A 20,580-nucleotide genomic window follows, 5' to 3' on the forward strand; every position below is an offset into this window, starting at 1 on the left:
CTATCAGCTTCTGATTTGAATATACCCACGGACTTGACCTCTTCCTATTGCACAGCTGTCTACAGATTCACCACTCTTTTGGCTATAAAAACTCCTCCTTACTTCTGTTCTAAAAGGTTGCCCCTCAGTTTTGAGGCTGTGCCCTCTAATTCTGGATACCACCAGAGGAAACATCCTCTCCACATCCACCTTATCTAGTCCTTTCAACATTCCGTAGGATTCAAGACCCTGCACATTCTTCTAAATTCCAGTGACTAAAAGCCCAAAGCTGCCAAATGCTCCTCATGTGTTAACCCCTTAATTCCTGGATTAATCCTCGTGAACTTCCTCTGGACTCTCTCCAATAACAATACATCCTTTCTAAGGTAAGGGGCCCAAGATTGTTGACAGGCTGACAGTACAAGCTTCAGTATTATCTCTTTGTTTTTATATTCTATTCCCCTTGAAATGAATGCCAACATTACATTTACCTTCTTTACCCCAAACTCAACCTGTGAATTAACCTTCTGAGAGAATGCATTATTGTACACTTTGTATTCCATCTGCCACTTTTTTGCCCATTCTTCCAATTTGTCTAAGTCCTGTTGCAATCGCATTGCTTCCTCAGCACTACCTGTTTTCATATCATCTACAAATGTTGCCACAGAGCCATCAACTCCACTATCTAAATCCCTGACAAGCAATGTGAAAAGTAATGGTGCCAATATTGACCCCTGAGGAACACCACTAGTCACTTTATTCCTACTCACTAATTCCTGACTGTCAGCTATTCCTCCATCCATGCCAGTATTTCCTGTAAAGCCATAGGATTTTATCTTGTAAAGCAGCCTCATGTGAGGCACCTTATCAAATGCCTTCTGAAAGTCCATGTTAATGACATCCACTGCCTCTCCTTTGACCACCCTGCTTCTTACTTCATGAAAGATTTCTAACAGATTTGTCAGGCAAGATTTCCCGTCACAGAAACCATGCTGACTTTGACTTATTTTATCATTAGCCTCCAAGTATTCTGAAACCTCATCCTTGATAATGGACTCCAATACTTTCCCAACCACTGAGTTCGGCTAACTGGCCTATAATTTAAAGAGTGGAGTGACATTTACTATTTTCCAGTCCTCTGGCACCATGCCAGAATCAAGTGATACTTGAAAGATCATGACCAATGCACCTGTTAAACTCTTCAGCAACCTCTCTTAGGACTCTGGGATGTAGTCCATCTGGTCCAGGTGACTTTTCCACCTTAAGACCTTTGAGTTTGCCTAGCACTTTGTCCTTTGTAATAGCAATGACACTCACTCCTGCTCCCTGACACCCATGGATTTCTGGCATACAGCAAGTGTCTTCCACAGTGAAGACAGAAGCGAAGTACTTAATAACTACATCTGCCATTTCTTTGTCCCCCATTACTACCTCACCAGCACTATTTTCCAGTGGTTCAATATCAACTTGCACCTCCCTTTTACTCTTTGTATAACTGAAAAAAATTGGTATCCTGCTTTATATTATTGGCTAGTTTGCCCTCATATTTCATCTTTTCCCTTCTTATAGCTTTTTTAGTTGCTTTTTATTGGATTTTAAAAGCTTCCCAATCATCCAACTTCCCACTCGCTTTTGCTACGTTATATTCCCTTTCCTTGGCTTTTATGCAGTCCTTAACTTTCCTTGTCACCCATGGTTGCCTAGCCCTGCCATTTGAGAACAATTTCTTCTTTGGGACATATCTATCCTGCACCTTGTGAATTATTCCCAGAAATTTCAGTCTTCTCTGCTCTGCTGTCATCCTCACCAGTATCCTCCTCCAATCCACCTGGGCAAGCTCCTCTCTCATGCCTCTGTAATTCCCTTTATTCCATTGTGATACAGATACATGTGACATGCTTCTCCCTCTCAAATTGCATTATGAATTCAATCATAAAGATCTCCTGACTGTACTGAGAATAATGAGACCTATTGTAGAATGATCAAGGAGAGGAATATTCTGAGATTGGGATATTATTGATATAGAACAGATTTATGAACTTTGCATAATGATCAAAAATCTACTGCAAAGCAAAACTTCACTTTCCCATTTACTCATTTACTTCCTGCTGATGGAGGATTCATTTGAACTTGAAATTTAAAGTATTATCATTTTCTCTTTCGTTGTACGCATAGCTCAAAATTGCTCTGGACTTCGTACATGCGAGCAGTGCCTCGAACACCCAGGTTGTGGCTGGTGCAATGATCCTACAAATACAGGAAAGGGGCAATGTATGGAAGGCTCTTCAAGAGGACCAATGAAATCTGCAGGAAAGAATACCCATGAAATGGTACTCGATACAGTTCTTTGTCCAAAAGACAAAAACAATGAATGGGCTTTCATTCAGTGCCCAGGTAGGCATCTTTGCTGATCACCTTTCAGTCTGTGCCTTTGATTTATACCAAAGCATAATTAAAAATAAACATTGAAATACTGAATTAAGTTTAAAATTATTTTTGGCTATTTTAATATTGTTGTGGCCTATTTTACTATTAGACAAGCACCCTTATTCTTTGTTTTAGTACAAGAGCCCTTGATTAATATATTGATGGCAGCATTTGAAATTACATAGATACGTGAATTAAAACTGTCTTCTTAAATGGATTATCTAATTTCGCTCTGTAACTCATGCACAAAGAAGCCTAAACTACTGGATGTAGTATGTGTAATTCTTTGATAGCTTGTTGTTATATAGATATATTGGTATAATAATTACCTTGAAGTAAACTGATCATTGGAAAGTGTAAGTGACATGGGACAGGTGCATTGGTATTTCTGTAATAATGAAATGTTTTTACCTATCTTATCTATTTATTTAGTGATACAGTGAACAGTTGGCCCCTTGAGCCTCCTTGCCCCAGCGACCCCACAGCCCCAATTAACCCTAACCTAACCATGAGACCATTTACAATGATTAATTAAACTATACTGGTTGTCTTTGGATTGTGGGAAGGAACCGAGGTACCCGGGGAAAACCTATGCATTCCGTGGGGGAGGACTCACGGAGACTCCTTTCAGAACAGCGCTAGAACTGAACTCCGTACTTCGGAACGCCCTGAGCTGTAATCACATTATGCTAACTGCTACGCTAGCATGGCACCTCTAATTTTCTGTATATTTGTAACATATTTTATGGCATAGAGAAAATGCAAATGTCAAGTTTCCATTGAGAATGGATGTTCATTGATTAAATGCATTAATTTCCATTATAATATTTATGAAAATCATAACTCATTTTCAAATTACTGCACTCTGCATGAGGCTCCTTTAATCAAGTACCTTGTGGTTGTAACTCTAAATCATTATCCAACCCAGTTTGTGTTTGTCAGTTTGGTATTGATAGAGGGTGTTAATTCTATTGGATTTATTGCTAAGTCTGTTTCTGTGCTAACTAGGCCTGGAAATTGTAGACTTGATCTCAAATTAAGGCTCAAATGGGCAAGTGGAAAGATTTTGTTGGTTAAGTTTTTGTTTTATGCATACCATCGTATTTTACAGGATGGTGTCCCATTTATTTAAGAGATGATAATCACAAAGAAAAATGAACTGGAAAATCTATCTTGGGCAGTTTAGGTACAGGAGTTCAGTCTGGCCAAAGATTTAGTGGGGGTAACATTCGAGGTTCGTTAAATGCTTTGGGCAGTAAACTAAGCTTTGGGTAATTGCTTTACATTCAATGCAGGAGTTATCAGTAGCAACAACTGATAGAACATAATCAGTAAAAACTTTCTGTGTACCTGTGTAGTTTTAATTTATTTAATATATTGACAGAAGCCAATAAGAAATAAACAACACAGTGCAACTCTCGTGACCCAGCCATTAAAAAAACACTTTATAGAAAAAATTCTTTTAAGGGCATAAATTAAAAAATACAGACTAACTATTGTTTAGCTATGCAACACACACAAAATGCTGGTAGAACACAGCAGGCCAGGCAGCATCTATAAGGAGAAGCACTGTTGATGTTTCGGGCCGAGACCCTTCGCCAGGATTAAATGAAAGGAAAGATGGCAAGAGATTTGAAAGTAGGAGGGGGAGGGGAAAATGTGAAATGATAGGAGAAGACCGGAGAGGGTGGGGTGAAGCTGAGAGCTGGAAAGGTGATTGGCAAAAGGAATACAGAGCTAGAGATGGGAAAGGATCATGGGACGGGAGGCTGTGAGTCGGCTGGTGTGGTGTACTACATCCGGTGCTCCTGATGTGGCCTTTTATATATTGGTGAGACCCGATGCAGACTGGGAGACCTTTTCGCTTAACACCTACACTCTGTCCGCCAGAGAAAGCAGGATCTCCCAGTGGCCACACATTTTAAATCCATGTCCCATTCCCATTCTGATATGTCTATCCATGGCCTCCTCAACTGTCAAGATGAAGCCACATTCAGGTTGGAGGAACAACACCTTATATACAATGCAGGAGTAGCAACAACTGATAGAACATAATCAGTAACAGCTTTCTGTGTACCTGTGTAGTTTTAGTTTATTTAATATATTGACAGAAGCCAATAAGAAAGGCTGGGTAGCCTTCAACCTGATGGCATGAACATTGACTTCTCTAACTTCCGTTAATGCCCTTCCTCCCCTTCTTACCCCATGCCTGACATACTTAGTTGTTTGTTTTTTTCTCTCTCTCTCTGCCCATCACTTTTGCCTGTTCTCCATCTCCCTCTGGTGCTCCCCTCACCCTTTCTTTCTCCTGAGGCCTCCCGTCCCATGATCCTTTCCCTTCTCCAGCTCTGTATCACTTTCACCAATCACCTTTCTGGCTCTCAGCTTCACCCTACCCCCTTCGGTCTTCTCCTATCATTTCGCATTTCCCCCCTCCCCCTCCTACTTTCAAATCTCTCGCTATCTTTCCTTTCAGTTAGTCCTGTTGAAGGGTCTTGGCCCAAAACGTCGGCAGTGCTTCTCCCTATAGATGCTGCCAGGCCTGCTGTGTTCCACCAGCATTTTGTGTGTGTTGCTTGAATTTCTAGCATCTGCAGATTTCCTCGTTATTGTTTAGCTATATTAGGTTATGCCTGATGCTGTGCATAAAAACATTGTTGAAATATCTGTACTCTATATGCTTCAGCAGGTCAGCTATTTGCACACAGGGAACTAACTGTATTAGTGTTGGCTAATGCTATCATACCAGCAAGCTGTGAAGAAGATAGTTGAAGACAGCAGGAGAAAACCTTCAAGGGATTTCATAGATATGTGGCCGATTAATTTCAGTGTAGATAAATGTAGATTGATATTTGGATGATTTTAAGAAGAGTAAAAATTTCTTCAATACTCTTAAAAGCTAGGAAGAGAGTCTGAATAATATATGGAATATTTAAAGGAAGAAAATTTAGGACGTCTGTGGAAAATCATATTCAACTTTATTCAACTGTATACATGTATACGGCCAAATGTTCCTTTAGACCAGGTACACAACAATATACATACACAGTTGGCCCTTCTTATCTGCGGGTTGCGTATGCACGGATTCAACCATCCGTGGATTGGGAAAACCTGGAAGTTCTCTCTCCAGCTCCTGTTGTTTGAGCATTATTTGCCTCGCGTCTTGTGTACAGACTTTTTTTTCTTGTCATTATTCCTGAAATAATAATAATAATAATAATAATAATAATAATAGTGTAACAACTATTTGCATAGCATTTACATTGTATTAGGTAAGTAATCTAGAGATGATTTAAAGTATATGGGAGGATGCGCATAGTTACGTGCAAATTCTACGCCATTTTCTATAAGGGACTTGAGCATCTGCGTTTTTTGGTATCTGTGGGGGTCTGGGAACTAATCCCCCTGTGGATAAGGAGGGCCGACTCTAACTCAACAGACGTAAAGTAATATTAACAAATAATATGGTGCATTTGTGACACAAATTTAAAGTAAATGGTATTACACTACTGGCGCTTTATGTGTGATGAGATCTGGGTGATGGCAGGGGGAAGAAATTGTATCTCATCCTAATGCTCTTGTTTCCTACGTCCTCCCTGATGAAAGGGAATCAAAGAGATTAATGGACTGATGGGAGGGATCACTGATAATGTTAAGGCCCTGCATATGAAGTGCTCCTGATAAATATTTCTGATGTGTAAAAGAGAGACCCTGTTGATCCTCTCAGCAGTTCTTGCAATCCTTTGTAAAGACTTGTGGGCAGATGCCTTACAATTCCTAGGCAGTGATGCAGCTGTTCAGGATGCTCGATGGTGCTCCTATAAAAATTGGCTAGAACGGTAAGGGTGGGGGGGATTCACCAAGATGATGGTGGCTGTCCTGAAGGCTGCAGGATATTAGACTATTCTGGACAGCTGTTGAAAAGGTCTGTTAGAACTGCTGTTATTGGGCTGCACATGACAAACAAAATTTTAGGTACATGCAGATGTATATCTGACAAGTCTGAATAGATACAATTGAAGTGAACACTTTCAACCATTCTATTGAAGGGTGTTGGAACCCTGATAAAATACAAAATAGATTCACTAAGTGACATGAAAAATATATTTATATAGGTGAGATAATTGGGGAAACCATTAACCATGGAGAAAAATGAAGAAGAATAAAAGGTTCAAAACTTTAAAGGAGAGAAATTAATAGAAGATTTTTTTTTACTGTCTACCAGTATTACTATTCAAAACAAATTAGATTTAGATTTATTCTATTGTATTGTTAAATGAATGTACCTTTTGAAATAGTGTTGATCATAATATTTTGAAGCAGTTGCACAAATGAAAGGTAGAAATATTTAACATGCTAAAGTCAGAGGAAGATTGGCAGGAAAATATAAGCAATGAGTTTTGGTATCATCAGGTCTCAGTGCTAGCTCATATACTTGCTTGTCAGAGTGATGATAAATGAAAAAAAAATGGAAAATGAGTATAAAGAATAAGAATTAATGTTTTCTGTTTTCTTTTACAGCATGTCAGTGTAATGGGCACAGTACTTGCATCAATGGCAGTATATGTGAACAATGCAAAAACCTCACTGTAGGAAAGCAATGTGAAGCTTGCATGCAGGGATACTATGGAGATCCAACCAATGGCGGCAGGTGCCAACGTAAGTACTATGGTGTTATAATTAACATAGAATGACAGTCATAAGCTTATGGCAGGCACTGCTTGTGTTCTGCTCAGTGTTGCTAAAATTTGTTGATTGATAAATTTAATTGCTTGTTGGAACAACTCTGCATTATCAGTATCACAGGTTGATGCTACTTCCATGATGGATGTATCACTCTTAGAGTTTGGCAGTTGGCTGTGAAAGGTACTGGCCACCCATTGAGAGAAAGTTTCAAGTTGCAGTTTACTTATGATTCAACCATACATGAATACCCATGAATACAGCCAAACGAAACAGTGTTCTGGGGCCAACGTGCAAAATACAGTACCAACAGTCATACACTACACAAGGCAGTTACAGCACATATGTGTCAGCAGTGATATAAAGGCCCTTCTCAACCACAAAAAGAAAGCCTTCAGATCAGGAGCCAGGGAGGAATTGAAACATGAAGAGGGAGCTAAAGGAGAAGATCAAGGTAGTTAAAGAGGCATACTGGAGAACAAGCTTGGGCAGAGTAGCACACGGGAGGTCTGGAGAAGCATGAAGAACATCACTGGCTTCAGTCAGCCTAGCTGAAGAGCCTCAGAATGCAGCTGTGAATGGGCTAATGAGTTAAACCAATTCAATAGGTTTGACAATTGCCCTCCTGTTTATACCTCCCTCAGCCCACCAGTCCAGGTACCAAGGCACCCGATGCTCCCTCAGCCTCGCCTCCTCTGTCCTCCCCTTCCAGTTCAACACTTGGATGAACAACACAGGTTATCACTGTCTACATCAGCTCCTGTCTCAACTGTGTGGAAAAGATCATTTGTGGTCCCAGGACCCAAGAAGGGCCAAACAAAAGTCTTGAATAACTACCGTCCATTGGCCATGACCTCATACGTCATGAAGATCCTAGAGAGGCTGGTCTGGTTCTCCTCTGACTCCTGGTCGGATCAGCTTTTGATTCCCTGCAGTTTGCCTACCAGGAGCACATTGGAGTCAACGGTGCTGTCATCTACCTGCTGGGCAGAGCCTACCCCCACTTGGATAAGCAGGGCAGCACTGTGAGGATCGTGATTTTTTTGATTTCTCGAGGGTCTTTGATACCATTCAGCCCTCATTGCTGGGGGAGCAGCTCCGGCCATTGCAGGTTGGCATTTCCATTGTATTCTAGACAATGACTGGCAGACCACAGTTTAAAGAGCTGTGTGTCAGACATGGCAATAAGCACAATAAGCAGCACTGGGGCCCAATAGGGGACTACTGTATTGGCTCCCTTCCTGTTCACCCTGTATACTTAGGACTTTAGATATAACACCGAGCCATGTCACCTGCAGAAATTCTCTGATGACTCAGCAATAGTTGGGAGGATGGGAGGATGAATACAGGGCCTTGGTGAAGGAGTTTGCCAAATAATGCAAGCTGAATCATCTGCAGCTCAACATCAGTTAGACAAATGAGATGGTGATGGAATTCAGGAAGACTAATCCTGCACTGCTCCCTGTTACTATCAATGGTGAGGACATTGTACTCCATTTTGAGTACTGTTGGTGGGGGGGGGAACCTCCCTGGGGGTAGCAACAGCGGCCATGTCTGTGGCATTGAGTCGGGCCCTGTGGCTCAGAAGGGTAGGGAACTGAAGAGGATGGCAATAGTAATAGAGGACACTATAGTTAGGGGGACAGATAGGTGGTTCTGTGGATGTGAAAAAGAAACACAGATGGTAGTTTGCCTCCCAGGTGCCAGGGTCCACTATGTTTCTGAACGCATCCACAATATCTTGAAAAGGGAGGGTGAGCAGCCAGAAGTCGTGGTACTCATAAGTACCAACGACATAGGTAGAAAAAGGGAGGAGGTCCTCAAACCAGAACTTAGGGCATCAGGAAGGAAGCTGAGAAACAGGACCTCAATCGTAGTAATCTCGGGATTGCTGCCTGTGGCATGCAACAGTGAGGATAGGAATGGAATGAGGTGGCAGATAAATGTGTGGCTGAAGAATTGGAGCAGGGGGCAGTGATTCAAATTTCTGGATAATTGAAACCTCTTCTGGGGCAGGTGTGACTTGTACAGAAGGGATGGGTTGTACTTGAATCTGAGGGGGATGAATATTCTTGCAGTCAGGTTTACTAAAGTTTTTGGCAGTGGTTTAAATTAATATGGCAGGGGTGAAGGAACCAGTATGATAGAGTTGAGGATGTGCCAGCAGGTTTACAAGTAGATGATGGGTATGACATGAATGTATGGAAGGACAAGACAATGATTGGATATAAATCATTATACCCAATCTAGTCTATACTACTAGACAGGTATATGGAGGAATTTAAAGTGCAGGGTTATATGGGAGGCAGGGTTTGAGGGTCAGCACAACATTGTGAGCCAAAGGGCCTGTATTATGCTGTACTATTCTGTGTTCTATGTTCTATGTTCTAAATGTAGACAGAGTAAAGAGTTAAAGATATGGGGAGAGGGCGGGAACGGGGGTACTGATTGTGTATGATCAGCCATAATCACAGTGAATGGCGGGGCTGGCTAGAAGGGCTGAATGGCCTACTCCTGCACCTACTGTCTATTGTCTATTAAATTGTACCACAGAAGCAAAATTCAAAAGGGTGAAGAATGCAGGACTGAAGGTGCTGTATTTAAATACACGTAGCATTCAGAATAAGGCAGATGAATTTGATGGGCTGAATGGCCTAATTTTCTCCTTTGTCTTATGGACGTGAATGTGGTGAGGACCTACAAGTACCTGGGGTTGCACCAACACAGAGGGTGTGTACAAGAAGGGCCAGAGTCGTCTCTACTTCCTGAAGAGATTTAAGTCCTTTGGAGTATGCAGATCTCGCCTTCGTATGTTCAACCAGTCTGTTGAATCCAGTATAATCTTATACATAGTGGTGTTAAGGGGCAATTTGGGTGATGCCAACGGGCTCAATAAACTGATCAGAAAGACTGGCTCTGTAATAGGACTCAAACTGGACACACTGGAGACTGTGGTAGAACAAAGGACCCTACGGAAAATCCTAGCAATTCTGGACAATGTTTTTCACCCTCTGTATGCCACCTTGACTGAACAGAGGAGTACATTTAATAATAGGCTAAGACAACCACGCTGCTGCAAAGAATACTAAATGAGGTCATTCTTACCCTTGGCCATTAGGCTGTATAACCTATAGCCGGGGAAGTGATGACCCTCTCCTGTTAGATTATTTGGAGTAACTTATTAGAAGTGAAATAAGAATAAAAAATATTTGTATAATCTGTGCAATTGTTATGCTACTGTGACACTGTAATTTCCTTGGGGATCAATAAAGTTTCTATCTCTAAGATAGCAGTGAATTTCCAGTCACACGAAATATATTGAACAAGGTATGTGGACCTTTGCTTTCAGTAACTGGTGTGACCCCTTCTACACTTCAATCAAATGTTTCTGTTAACTGTTGATCGGTCCTGCACATGAGCTTGGAGGAATTTTAGGCCATTCTCCTTACAAAACTGCTTCATCTCTGGGATGTTGGTGGACTTCCTTGCATGAACTGTTTGCTTTAGGTCCTGCCACAACATTTCTATGGGTTTAAGACTTTGACTCGGCCATTCCAAAACATGAATTTTCTTCTTTTTAATTTACTCTTGTCTTTCAGATCATTGTCTTGTTACATTATCCAACCTCAATTAAGTTTCCGATGTTGCACAGCTACCCTGACATTCTCCCGTAAAATGTCTTGATACAATTTTGCGTTCATTGTTTCCTTAATGATTGCAAGCTATCCAGGCCCTGAGGCAGCAAAGCAGCCCCAAACCATGGTCATGCTTCACGGCTGGGACGAGGTTTTCGTGTTGGTGTGCAGTGGCCTTTTTCCTCCAAACATGGCAATGTGCATTTCTGCCAAAAAACTTAAACTTTTGTCTCATCTGTGCATAGAACATTGTCCCAGAAGCATTGTAGAACATTCACGTGGTCATTTGCAAACTTGCGATGTGCAACAATGGTTTTTTTGGAGAGCAGTGGTTTCCTCTCTGGTGTCCTTCCATGAACACCATTCTTGTTCAGTGTTTTTACTGTAGTGGACAAAGGAAAAGAGATTTCTGCAGGTCCTTTGCTATTACCTTGGGGTTCTTTTTCACCACCTTCAGCATTGTGCTCTTGGTGTGATCTTTGCAGGATGCCCACTCTTAGGGAGAGTAGCAACAGTGCAAAGTTTCCTCCATTTGTAGATAATTTCTCTTACTGTGGATTGAAGAACACTCAGGTCTTTAAAAATGTTTTTGTAGCCTTTTCCAGCTTCATGCATCCCTACAATTACTTCTTCTAAGGTCTTATGAAAGTTCTTTTGATCAAGGCATGGTGCACATAAACAGGTCTTTTTTAAGAAGAGCCGGCTTTGTCAGTAACTTCACTTTGTGTGTCATTTTTTAGGGCAGGGCACCTCGACAACCCATACCTCCAATCTCTTCTCATTGATTAGAACACCTGACTCCAAATAGCTTTTGTAAAAGGTGTTACCTCAGAGGTTCACATGTGTTTTCCAACTAATACATGTAATGTTGGATAAGTTTTCTCAATAAATAAATGAATAAGAATAACATTTTGGTATATTATCTGATTAAACATATAAGATTTTTAAGGGATTGGACACACTGGAGGCAGGAAGCATGTTCCCGCTGATGGGTGAGTCCAGAACTAAAGTCCACAGTTTAAGAATAAGGGGTAGGCCATTTAGAACAGAGATGCGGAAAAACTTTTTCACCCAGAGAGTGGTGGATATGTGGGATGCTCTGCCCCAGAAGGCAGTGGAGGCCAAGTCTCTGGATGCATTCAAGAGAGAGTTAGATAGAGCTCTTATAGATAGCGGGGTCAAGGGATATGGGGAGAGGGCAGGAACGGGGTACTGATTGTGTATGATCAGCCATGATCACAGTGAATGGACGCATGTAATCCAGCTTGTCTTCCTCTGATGAACACTGGAGGGCAGCACAGTTGGGAGGGGCCAGCCTCTAATCCGGCATAGATGCTTTACCACGTCTCCTCTCCTGTTTTGCTACAATAGGCAAGCCCTAGGTGTGAGGCCTTGTCCTTGCTACAACGAAAGCCATATAGCTCTCCCACTGTTGGTCTCGCCAATAAACCAATGAACTTGATGCAACATTTTACTCAAGCTATGGGAAAGCTGCTTTTCACTCATTCTTGTAAACATTATATTGCAAGTACTCGATGGACCTTTTTATTGAAGGCTGTTAACACTTGAGTTGTATTCTAATACAAAAATGTTATTTATTTATTTATTTCCACTTGGCTTCCATGCCAGTGGCCAATAGCAATATGTCTTCTGTAGTTATACTTACAACAAGGTTACAGCTGGTAGAAATTTGATCTTGTGTATCAAGTTTGTATGCAAGTTGGCTAAAATGAATGTATAAAATGAATAGCATAGAACTGATGTAACTCCTTGTCTTCATGCTTGAGCAGGCTAAGCTACCATATGGCTCGACTACAGTGTTCTCCGCTTCAGTTTCTTTAATTTCACTACTATGTTTACATGGGTGTCAGAGATGACTTTGAAATCCTTGCCTTGAAGATGAAAATCAACTTGTTTCCTCCCATTGTATCTCAGCTTTAAAAAGGTAATAAAAGTAATGGAGATGGTTAGAAGGCAGGTGCCCAATACAGTGAATAACTCTAACAAGGCAATAAATAAATTCTTGTTGTTCCCTTATTGTAGCAAAATGTAGCCTGAAGATATTTGGCATCCAGAGGCTTGTCTCCTCGCTATATCTAACTTTTGGCTTGCATTTGTCTCATTTTGCGGTCTTAAAATTTAGTGCTGAAGTTGGTATTTTGGACATATGCCCCGCATCTGAATATCTGAATCCTCAATATTGACCAAAGGAATTTTCGGAGGAGCTATAGAGTTTTTTTTTCATTTGCTCCATTCACTTTTCAGAATTCACTTTTTGTGGCCCAGGTGACCCTTTTTGTGACCTAAGAATTCCAATTCTTGGAATTGTCACACAGCCTCCCTTGTCTGTCTTTCTCTACTCTGTATACTGAAGCCCTATTTTGCTTGCACAGAGCATCTTACATACCAGAAGCACAGCTTGCTCTCTGGCTGGGTTGCCAATGCCTTCTTGAGAAAGTTCTACCCTGAAAGGTTAAGTCCTACCCTGAGGTGTGTGGACTGCGGAAAAAATGTAAAGGTAAATTAATAAGTTTTCAGTATTTCTAAGAACTAGTAAGATTGAAATAAATAAACTTCAATAAATTTATTCAACGAATAAATAAATAAGCATATAGTAAAGTTGGTTAACTTAATACACAAATAATTAAAAGTAACTGCTTTTTAAAGATATTTCCCTTTCCCTTCCTTCCCTAATCACAGCCCATGAAAATCAAGGGGGATGGCATCATGTGAATTTGCCAATTCTTGAGCTGCTGTGTTTGGTAGCACTGGGAAGATCCATTAATCCAGCCATTAATGCAGATACATTTTGGAGCCATAAACCTGCAGCCAGTGAGACGAGCTATTTGAAATATCTGTGCCTGGATATTATAATCAGGATTTTAAGCTGCATCGCTCTGGGATTGCAAAAAATGGGAAATGTACCTCTGCTTGATTTATTTTTAAGTCATTGAGATTTATAATAACTGATATCGACAGTAAGTCATTGGGTTGTATTTATGATACCTTAAATAACTTCAAATTGTTCTCCTGTTTCCTGAAGTCACCAGGCATTTTAATGCTGTCAATAATAAAATGCAGGTGCTTTGAATTAATGAAGTGCTTTTATTCTTCTGGGATACATCTATTTCTATATCGTTAGACATATTTCAAAAAATATTTAAGTGGAGTAGAAGCACTAAATACTTTTATATTGCATCACAACATTTTGAGTTGCTTAATGATCTCTTAAAAGCTGGGATCACTTTCATTGCTTTATTTTATTTAAGTCATTCATTTGTGTGTGGTTCAAGTTTTGGTAATTTAGTGTATTAATGTTGTGTCATAATTCCATCCTAATATTAAAAAGTAGCTTTGATGCCAAACTAAATAATCGCGGATTAAATATAATTTAATCTGCATACTTAAATTCACAAAGTCCATATCTAGTTGTAAGTTAAGCAATGTTTTCAGGAATAAGGAAAATGCTATTTGTCAGACTCCTGCACGTAAGTAGTATTGTAGAATATGGTACAAAGGTTATCTTCCAGGTTGCCGTTAATATTCAGGCTGACAATGGTTAGTTGGAATTACCCACAGGCTTGTGTTGTAAGCTAAGATTTTTTATGGATGCAGAGACTAGGTTGGACTCTGCCCTGCAGGAAGTCTCCAGGAAGTGTTTATCATCAGACGGCATTTCTTGTAGCTATGAGTACTTCAAGCTGTTCCAGGACAGCAGTTTTGGTGAAATTTCTGCTCATGTGTTCTGGAGGTGATTTACAGGTGTATAGACTTACAGATATGCATAATGTCATATGTCTTCTGTCTACAAACTGCCTTGGCATAAATGAACTGCAGTTCTCTGAACTGTGGGATAATCTCTGAACCCAAAGAAGCTCATCTATTATGGGAGAAGGCAGGAGAACAGGGTTGAGGAGAAAATAAATCAGCCATGATGGAATGGCGGCACAGACTCGATGGGCTGACTTGCCTCATTCTGCTCCTCTGGTTTATTACAAGTGATCTTGAGCTGACACACAAGTAACATAAAGAGTGTTGAATTTTTAATGTGTGGTAAATGGGCTTTGTTATGCTCGACTGAACCTACTGCCCTGTACTAATCTCATGGCTACACGTACCTGCTGCTGTGCTGTGTGCTGGAACCTACTGAATGTCTCCACTCCTGCAGGAACGAGCAGGCCACAGGTTCAGGGTTCAAGCCTGGCAGTTACTCTAGGGCCTCTGTCATCTTGCTGTTATTAAGGGTATTATTTGCTGTTTGAAATCTGATTTAAAAGCATTTGCATTATTTGCACACATTTTGAAATGGGTGGAAGTTAAAAATGATTCAGTTAACTATTACACTACTGTTCATTAAATATGAAATTAAGAAAAGTGAAGAAAAAAATAATTTTCTTTAAATGAATATACTGCTGCCGACAGTGGTGGAAGCGGATACAATAGTTCTAGTCAATATCAACAACAAGTGGCTTACCATTCAGTAATGGTGCCAGAATAAATAATCCGTTATATAATAGATTGAAGGGTGTTACTTTTATTCCAATCGCCATATTTAGCTTTTGCATCCACATCAGAGATTAACGTCCTGCTGTCAAAGTGTATGAAAGTAATGCTGCATGGAAATCAGGCCCTAATTCAGTATACAAAACCTGCTTGTTCTCTCACAGTTATCTGCAGTTAGTGTTTGAAGGGGACAGTGGGACAGTGGTTTAGCGGTGCTGCTGTGCTGCCTCTCAGCTCCCAGGAACTGGATGCTGTTCATGTGAAGTTTGTGCGTTTAGCCCATTACGGCAGGTCTTTTGTTAAATTTTTCTAACACCTTGGAGATATGCTGGTTGGCGATTTGACCACCGTAAATTGCCCCATGATGCAGCCCAATTGGCAAACTAAGGTGGACTTGACAAGCATGTGAGAAGGAATAAAATTGCAGATTTATTGGGAAATGAGGAGATCTGGAATTGGACACAGGATTCTCTGAGAGATGGCATAGACCTCATGGCTTGACTTGCCTCTTGTGATACAGTAAGAAAAAAATCTAGCTCAGTGGTAAGGATGAAAGAAGCTAGATTCAACTTGTCTGCATCCTTTAATAGATTTCATACATTTATTACCTTCTGTCTGGATAGAACAATAATCATCTCCATTATGTAACTCATATAGCAGCAGTGTCCCAAAGAACGTCATCAAACTGGGAACTATAAGAGCAGTTAATTGGAGTCTTCAAAGTGCTGTAACAAGAGGAAGCATAAGTAATGAAGCTGAGATTTACTGAAGATCTTAGTAACTGAAGGCCCAACTCCTGGTGGCAAAGTGAAGTTCAGAGATCAAGAGGCATAAATATCTGGCTGGAACATGGAAAAATATGGGGCAAGACCTTGAAAGCTTTGAAAATGAGGGTGGGAATTCCTAATGTGTTGACCGTGGAGCAGCAGGGGTTAGATGAAAGCTCCAGGAGATAAGCAAATGTGTCAGTCCAATAGCAAATGAGCTTCCGAGTTCTGTACGACTCCAAATTCATACCGATCAAATTGAAGCAGGGGAGGTGGTTAATAGGAAAGGGGTCTAGTCAGGGTTATGTTGGAGTAGACAAGTCCCAAGGTATGATGGTGATTCCAGCAGCAGATGAGCTGAGAGATGCGGCAGGTGATGGACAATGTAGCCAGTGAAAGTATCCAAATGTGGGGTTAGCTGTTATTAATTTTCAGCTTGCAAAGGACCTTAGACAAGCACAGGCAAGCTTTGTTTGATTTTACTGTGCACACACAACACTCCATAACTATGTGTAAACAAAGTAAACTCATGGTAAACCCTTTTTTGATCTTTCTGTCTCCATCTCTGGAGACGGCTTATCTACTGATATCTACTATAAGCCTACAGCTACCTGGACTATTCCTCTTCCCACCCTGTCTCTTGCTATCCCCTTCTCGCAATTCCTCTGTCTCCGCCACATCTGCTCTCAGGATGAAGCTTTTCATTCCAGGACGAAGGAGATATCTTCCTTTTTTAAACAAAGGGGCTTCCCTTCTTCCACCATCAACTCTGCTCTCAAACGCATCTCTCCCATTTCCCACACATCTGCCCTCACCCCATCCACCCGCCACCCCACTCGGGATAGGGTTCCCCTTGTCCTCACCTACCACCCCACCAAGCTACGGGTCCAACGTATAATTCTCTGTAACTTCCGCCACTTCCAATGGGATCCCACTACCAAGCACATCTTTCCCTTCCCCCCTCTTTCTGCTTTCCGCAGGGATCGCTCCCTACGCGACTCCCTTGCCCACTCATCCCCCCCATCCCTTCCCACTGATCTCCCTCCTGGCACTGACCCTTGTAAGCCAAACAAGTGCTACACCTGCCCTTACACTTCCTCCCTCACCACCATTCAAGGTCCCAGACAGTCCTTCCAGGTGAGGCGACACTTCATTTGTGAGTCGGCTGGTGTGGTATACTGCGTCCAGTGCTCCCGGTGTGGCCTTTTATATATTGGTGAGACCCGATGCAGACTGGGAGAGCATTTTGCTGAACACCTACGCTCTGTCCGCCAGAGAAAGCAGTATCTCCCAGTGACCACACATTTTAATTCCACATCCCATTCCCGTTCTGATATGTCTATCCATGGCCTCTTCTCTTGTCAAGATGAATCCACACTCAGGTTGGAGGAACAACACCTTATATACCGGCTGGGTAGCCTCCAACCTGATGGCATGAACATTGACTTCTCTAACTTCCATTAATGCCCCTCCTCCCCTTCTTACCCCATCCCTGATATATTTAGGTTTTATTCCCCCTCCTGTTTTTCTCTCTTTTTGCCCATCACTCTTTGCCCGTTCTCCATCTCCCTCTGGTGCTTTCCTCCCCCTTTCTTTCTCCCTAGGCCTCCCATCCCACGATCCTTTCCCTTCTCCAGCTCTGTATCCCTTCTGCCAATCACCTTTCTGCCTCTCAGCTTCACCCCACCCCTTCTGGTCTTCTCCTGTCGTTTCGCATTTTCCCCTCCTCCTCCTACTTTCAAATCTCTTACTATCTTTCCTTTCAGTTAGTCCTGACGAAGGGTCTTGGCCCTAAAAGTCGACAGTGCTTCTTTCTATAGATGCTGCCTGGCCTGCTGTGTTCCACCAGCATTTTGTGTGTGTCATGGTGTAACAATACTTAGTAATACTTAATAATAGGTGATGAAAATATTTCCTTCAAAATATATCTGCTAAATGTTTACTGATATTTTCAAAACTTAAGGCTCACAGATATCGCTGTTTCAAAGACGGATAAAGAAGAGATCATGATTGATGTTTTTCTACCATTTGCTTTAAAGTAAAGTTCAAATTAACCTGCGCAGGAAATGATAAAATATCAGCTTATGTACAGGAAGTGATGTTCATGCAAAACAGACTGCATAGAAAATGAACTGCGCCTCTGGAGGCCAGAACCCTTAGCTTGGGTAGGGGTGAAATTGAAACTTGTTATTAATATGGTAGTACTGCAAATGCAGCTTTGTTCATTACTTTGCCAGTATGCTGTACTGGTCCACACTGGCTTACTTTAACCTCTGTTCTTGGTCAACAGTATGATCAATGATGCCTTCTGTCCAGTTGTTGATGAGCAAGCTGGGTGGTCAATTAGCTGGAATGGATTTGTCTTGCTTTCTTTTATTGTGATTTATTGTGACTAATTTTAAAGAGTTCTAGTAGCTGAGGCTAGTGCATTACAAGGAGGTGGCCAGAGAAAGGTTGAAAGTGTCTCTGCTGCTTCTCTGGCATTTTTGATAAATGGTTTTTAATATCATTGTGGTAAAGTAGAGCAGTTTAAGTTGAGTCTACAGTTGTTTTAATCACTGATGCAGGATACTTCAATGATGAATTATGACTCGCTTGCTTTGACAGATGCACTGTATTTGCAAGTCAAGTTATCAACAGGGTGCAAAGTAATGCTTGATTTTCTCTTCATTTGTTGCCAGCATACAGAGTGAGCATTTTCAATTTGTAAGAGCATCGCTGAAGCTGAATGTCACTTTATACCAGACTGGCAAAGTATTAAGGCTTTGAATTTGCTCTCACCATGGAGTTAAAGCAACATTTGGGTCACTTTTTCTGAAACTTTGATAATGAGGCAGGCTTGGGAGTGTAATGCTGGACTGGCAGGTGTTAGGACTACTGAATTTTAGTTGTATTGATATTTCAAAATATTTTTCATTCATTTATTTGAAGTGTTTTATTGTTTTGGTTGTGGGAACCATTTTATGGTTGGGAGCATTAAATGTGAGGTATGCAGAAGGAGCCTTTGAATTTCCTTGTGTAACATTAAGTAAAAATTGACATTTTTGGTTTCACTGTGGCATTTTTTATTGATGTGTTGCTAGTTTTTGCAGTAATTGCAGTGCAATTGCCTAGTTACCACTGTTCCAGACAATTCTTCATACCACAGTAAAACTAGCATGCTTCCTGCTACATAGAACAGTATATCACAGTAAAGGCTCTTTGTCCCATGACCTTTTTACTTTCTTCCATACACCTTAAAGTTATGCCCCTTGTATTAGCCATTTCTACCCTTGGTAAAAGTCTCTGTCCACTTTATCTATGCCTCTTGTACAGCTCTGTCAAGTCACCTGTCATCCTCCTGTTTAAAGAGAAAAGGCCTTCGCTCGCTCAGCCTTTCTTTGTAAAACATGCTCTCTAATCCAGGCAGCATCCTGATAAATATTTGCTCTCTCTCTAAAGCTTCCACATCTTTTCTATAATGAGGAGACCAGAACTGAACACAATGGTTCAACCGGAGTCTTATAGAGTGCAATGTTGGCAGTGATGAATGGATTCTGCAGTGATGGAAGCATGTGCTATGGTCAGCAATGGAGATCAGCCTTGGGAAGTATGGTCTTTTGAAGCGGAAATTCACACAGAATTTCCGGTTCCATTGCTGGGAGTAGTCAATGGGAAATCCCCTAGGTAGTGTCTGAAAGCAGTAAGAATAGCCTCTGAAAGTCTCATTCTTGGGAAACCTACAATTTTTTATGCATATGGGCTGAGGGAAAAGTGAGCAAAGTCTTCTTTCTTTGGGATTGGAGTCCAGTGATCTCCCTACAGCAACAGAGGATAGCAAACTGAGGTGTGGTTGAGACAAAATAAGTCTGAGATTAAAAAGCAAAGGTTACCATGACATCACATTTAAGGCACATTATAAAAATCAAACATGAGGAAATCTGCAGATGCTGGAAATTCAAACAACACACACAAAATGCTGGTGGAACGCAGCAGGCCAGGCAGCATCTATAGGAAGAAGTACTGTTGACGTTTCGGGCCTCAGCCTGTAACGTCGACAATGCTTCTTCCTATTAGTTTCCTAATAGTTATTGATGGAGGAATTCATCCTGTTTATGCAATGAACAAAATCAGCTCAGATACAAAGTGCAGATAATGGACTGCCTTCATTCATTGCTATCGAAAGTTGCAAGATTCCAAATCTTCATTTTCCTCATAATATTCAAGATGATTGTCGATACTTTCAAAATCTTCATAGTTCCTAGCTTGTTGAAGTAGTGAAATTGTTTCATTTTCACTTCCCGCTGTTTCCAGAATTTTCAAGTTTGAATGCTTGAAACTGCGGTGAACAAAACAGTTTTGAATTGTCTTGCTGCTTATTTCTCGCCAACTATCAGTGACAAAAAATAAATCACTGCTTTTTGAACAAAAACACATGCAATTGAACATGCTACTTAAACACTGATCACTGCAAGCACGGTGCAGCGTCTAATGCTACACAAGCGTGTGCGACTAACACTAGTTAGAACCTGTTCCGCAACAGTCTCTTGCCACAATTAAATGGCATAGTGTCTCAAATAAATGAAGAAAATTCCAGCAGTTGTCCA

The 20,580-nt window shown here is 41.1% G+C and overlaps 1 protein-coding gene across 1 annotated transcript in view; it reads left to right on the plus strand.

The window, feature by feature from the left end:
- Positions 1-20,580, plus strand: part of atrnl1b (attractin-like 1b) — a 1,024,737-nt gene that overhangs the window by 318,659 nt on the left and 685,498 nt on the right. Inside the window, exons 18-19 of the mRNA XM_059947922.1 lie at positions 2,155-2,373; positions 6,928-7,065. Coding sequence (XP_059803905.1) covers positions 2,155-2,373; positions 6,928-7,065 — 357 coding nt within the window. The remainder of the gene's footprint in view (positions 1-2,154; positions 2,374-6,927; positions 7,066-20,580) is intronic.

This window comes from Hypanus sabinus, chromosome 22 (genome assembly GCF_030144855.1).
Source record: "Hypanus sabinus isolate sHypSab1 chromosome 22, sHypSab1.hap1, whole genome shotgun sequence".
NCBI classification, from domain to species: Eukaryota; Metazoa; Chordata; class Chondrichthyes; order Myliobatiformes; family Dasyatidae; genus Hypanus; species Hypanus sabinus.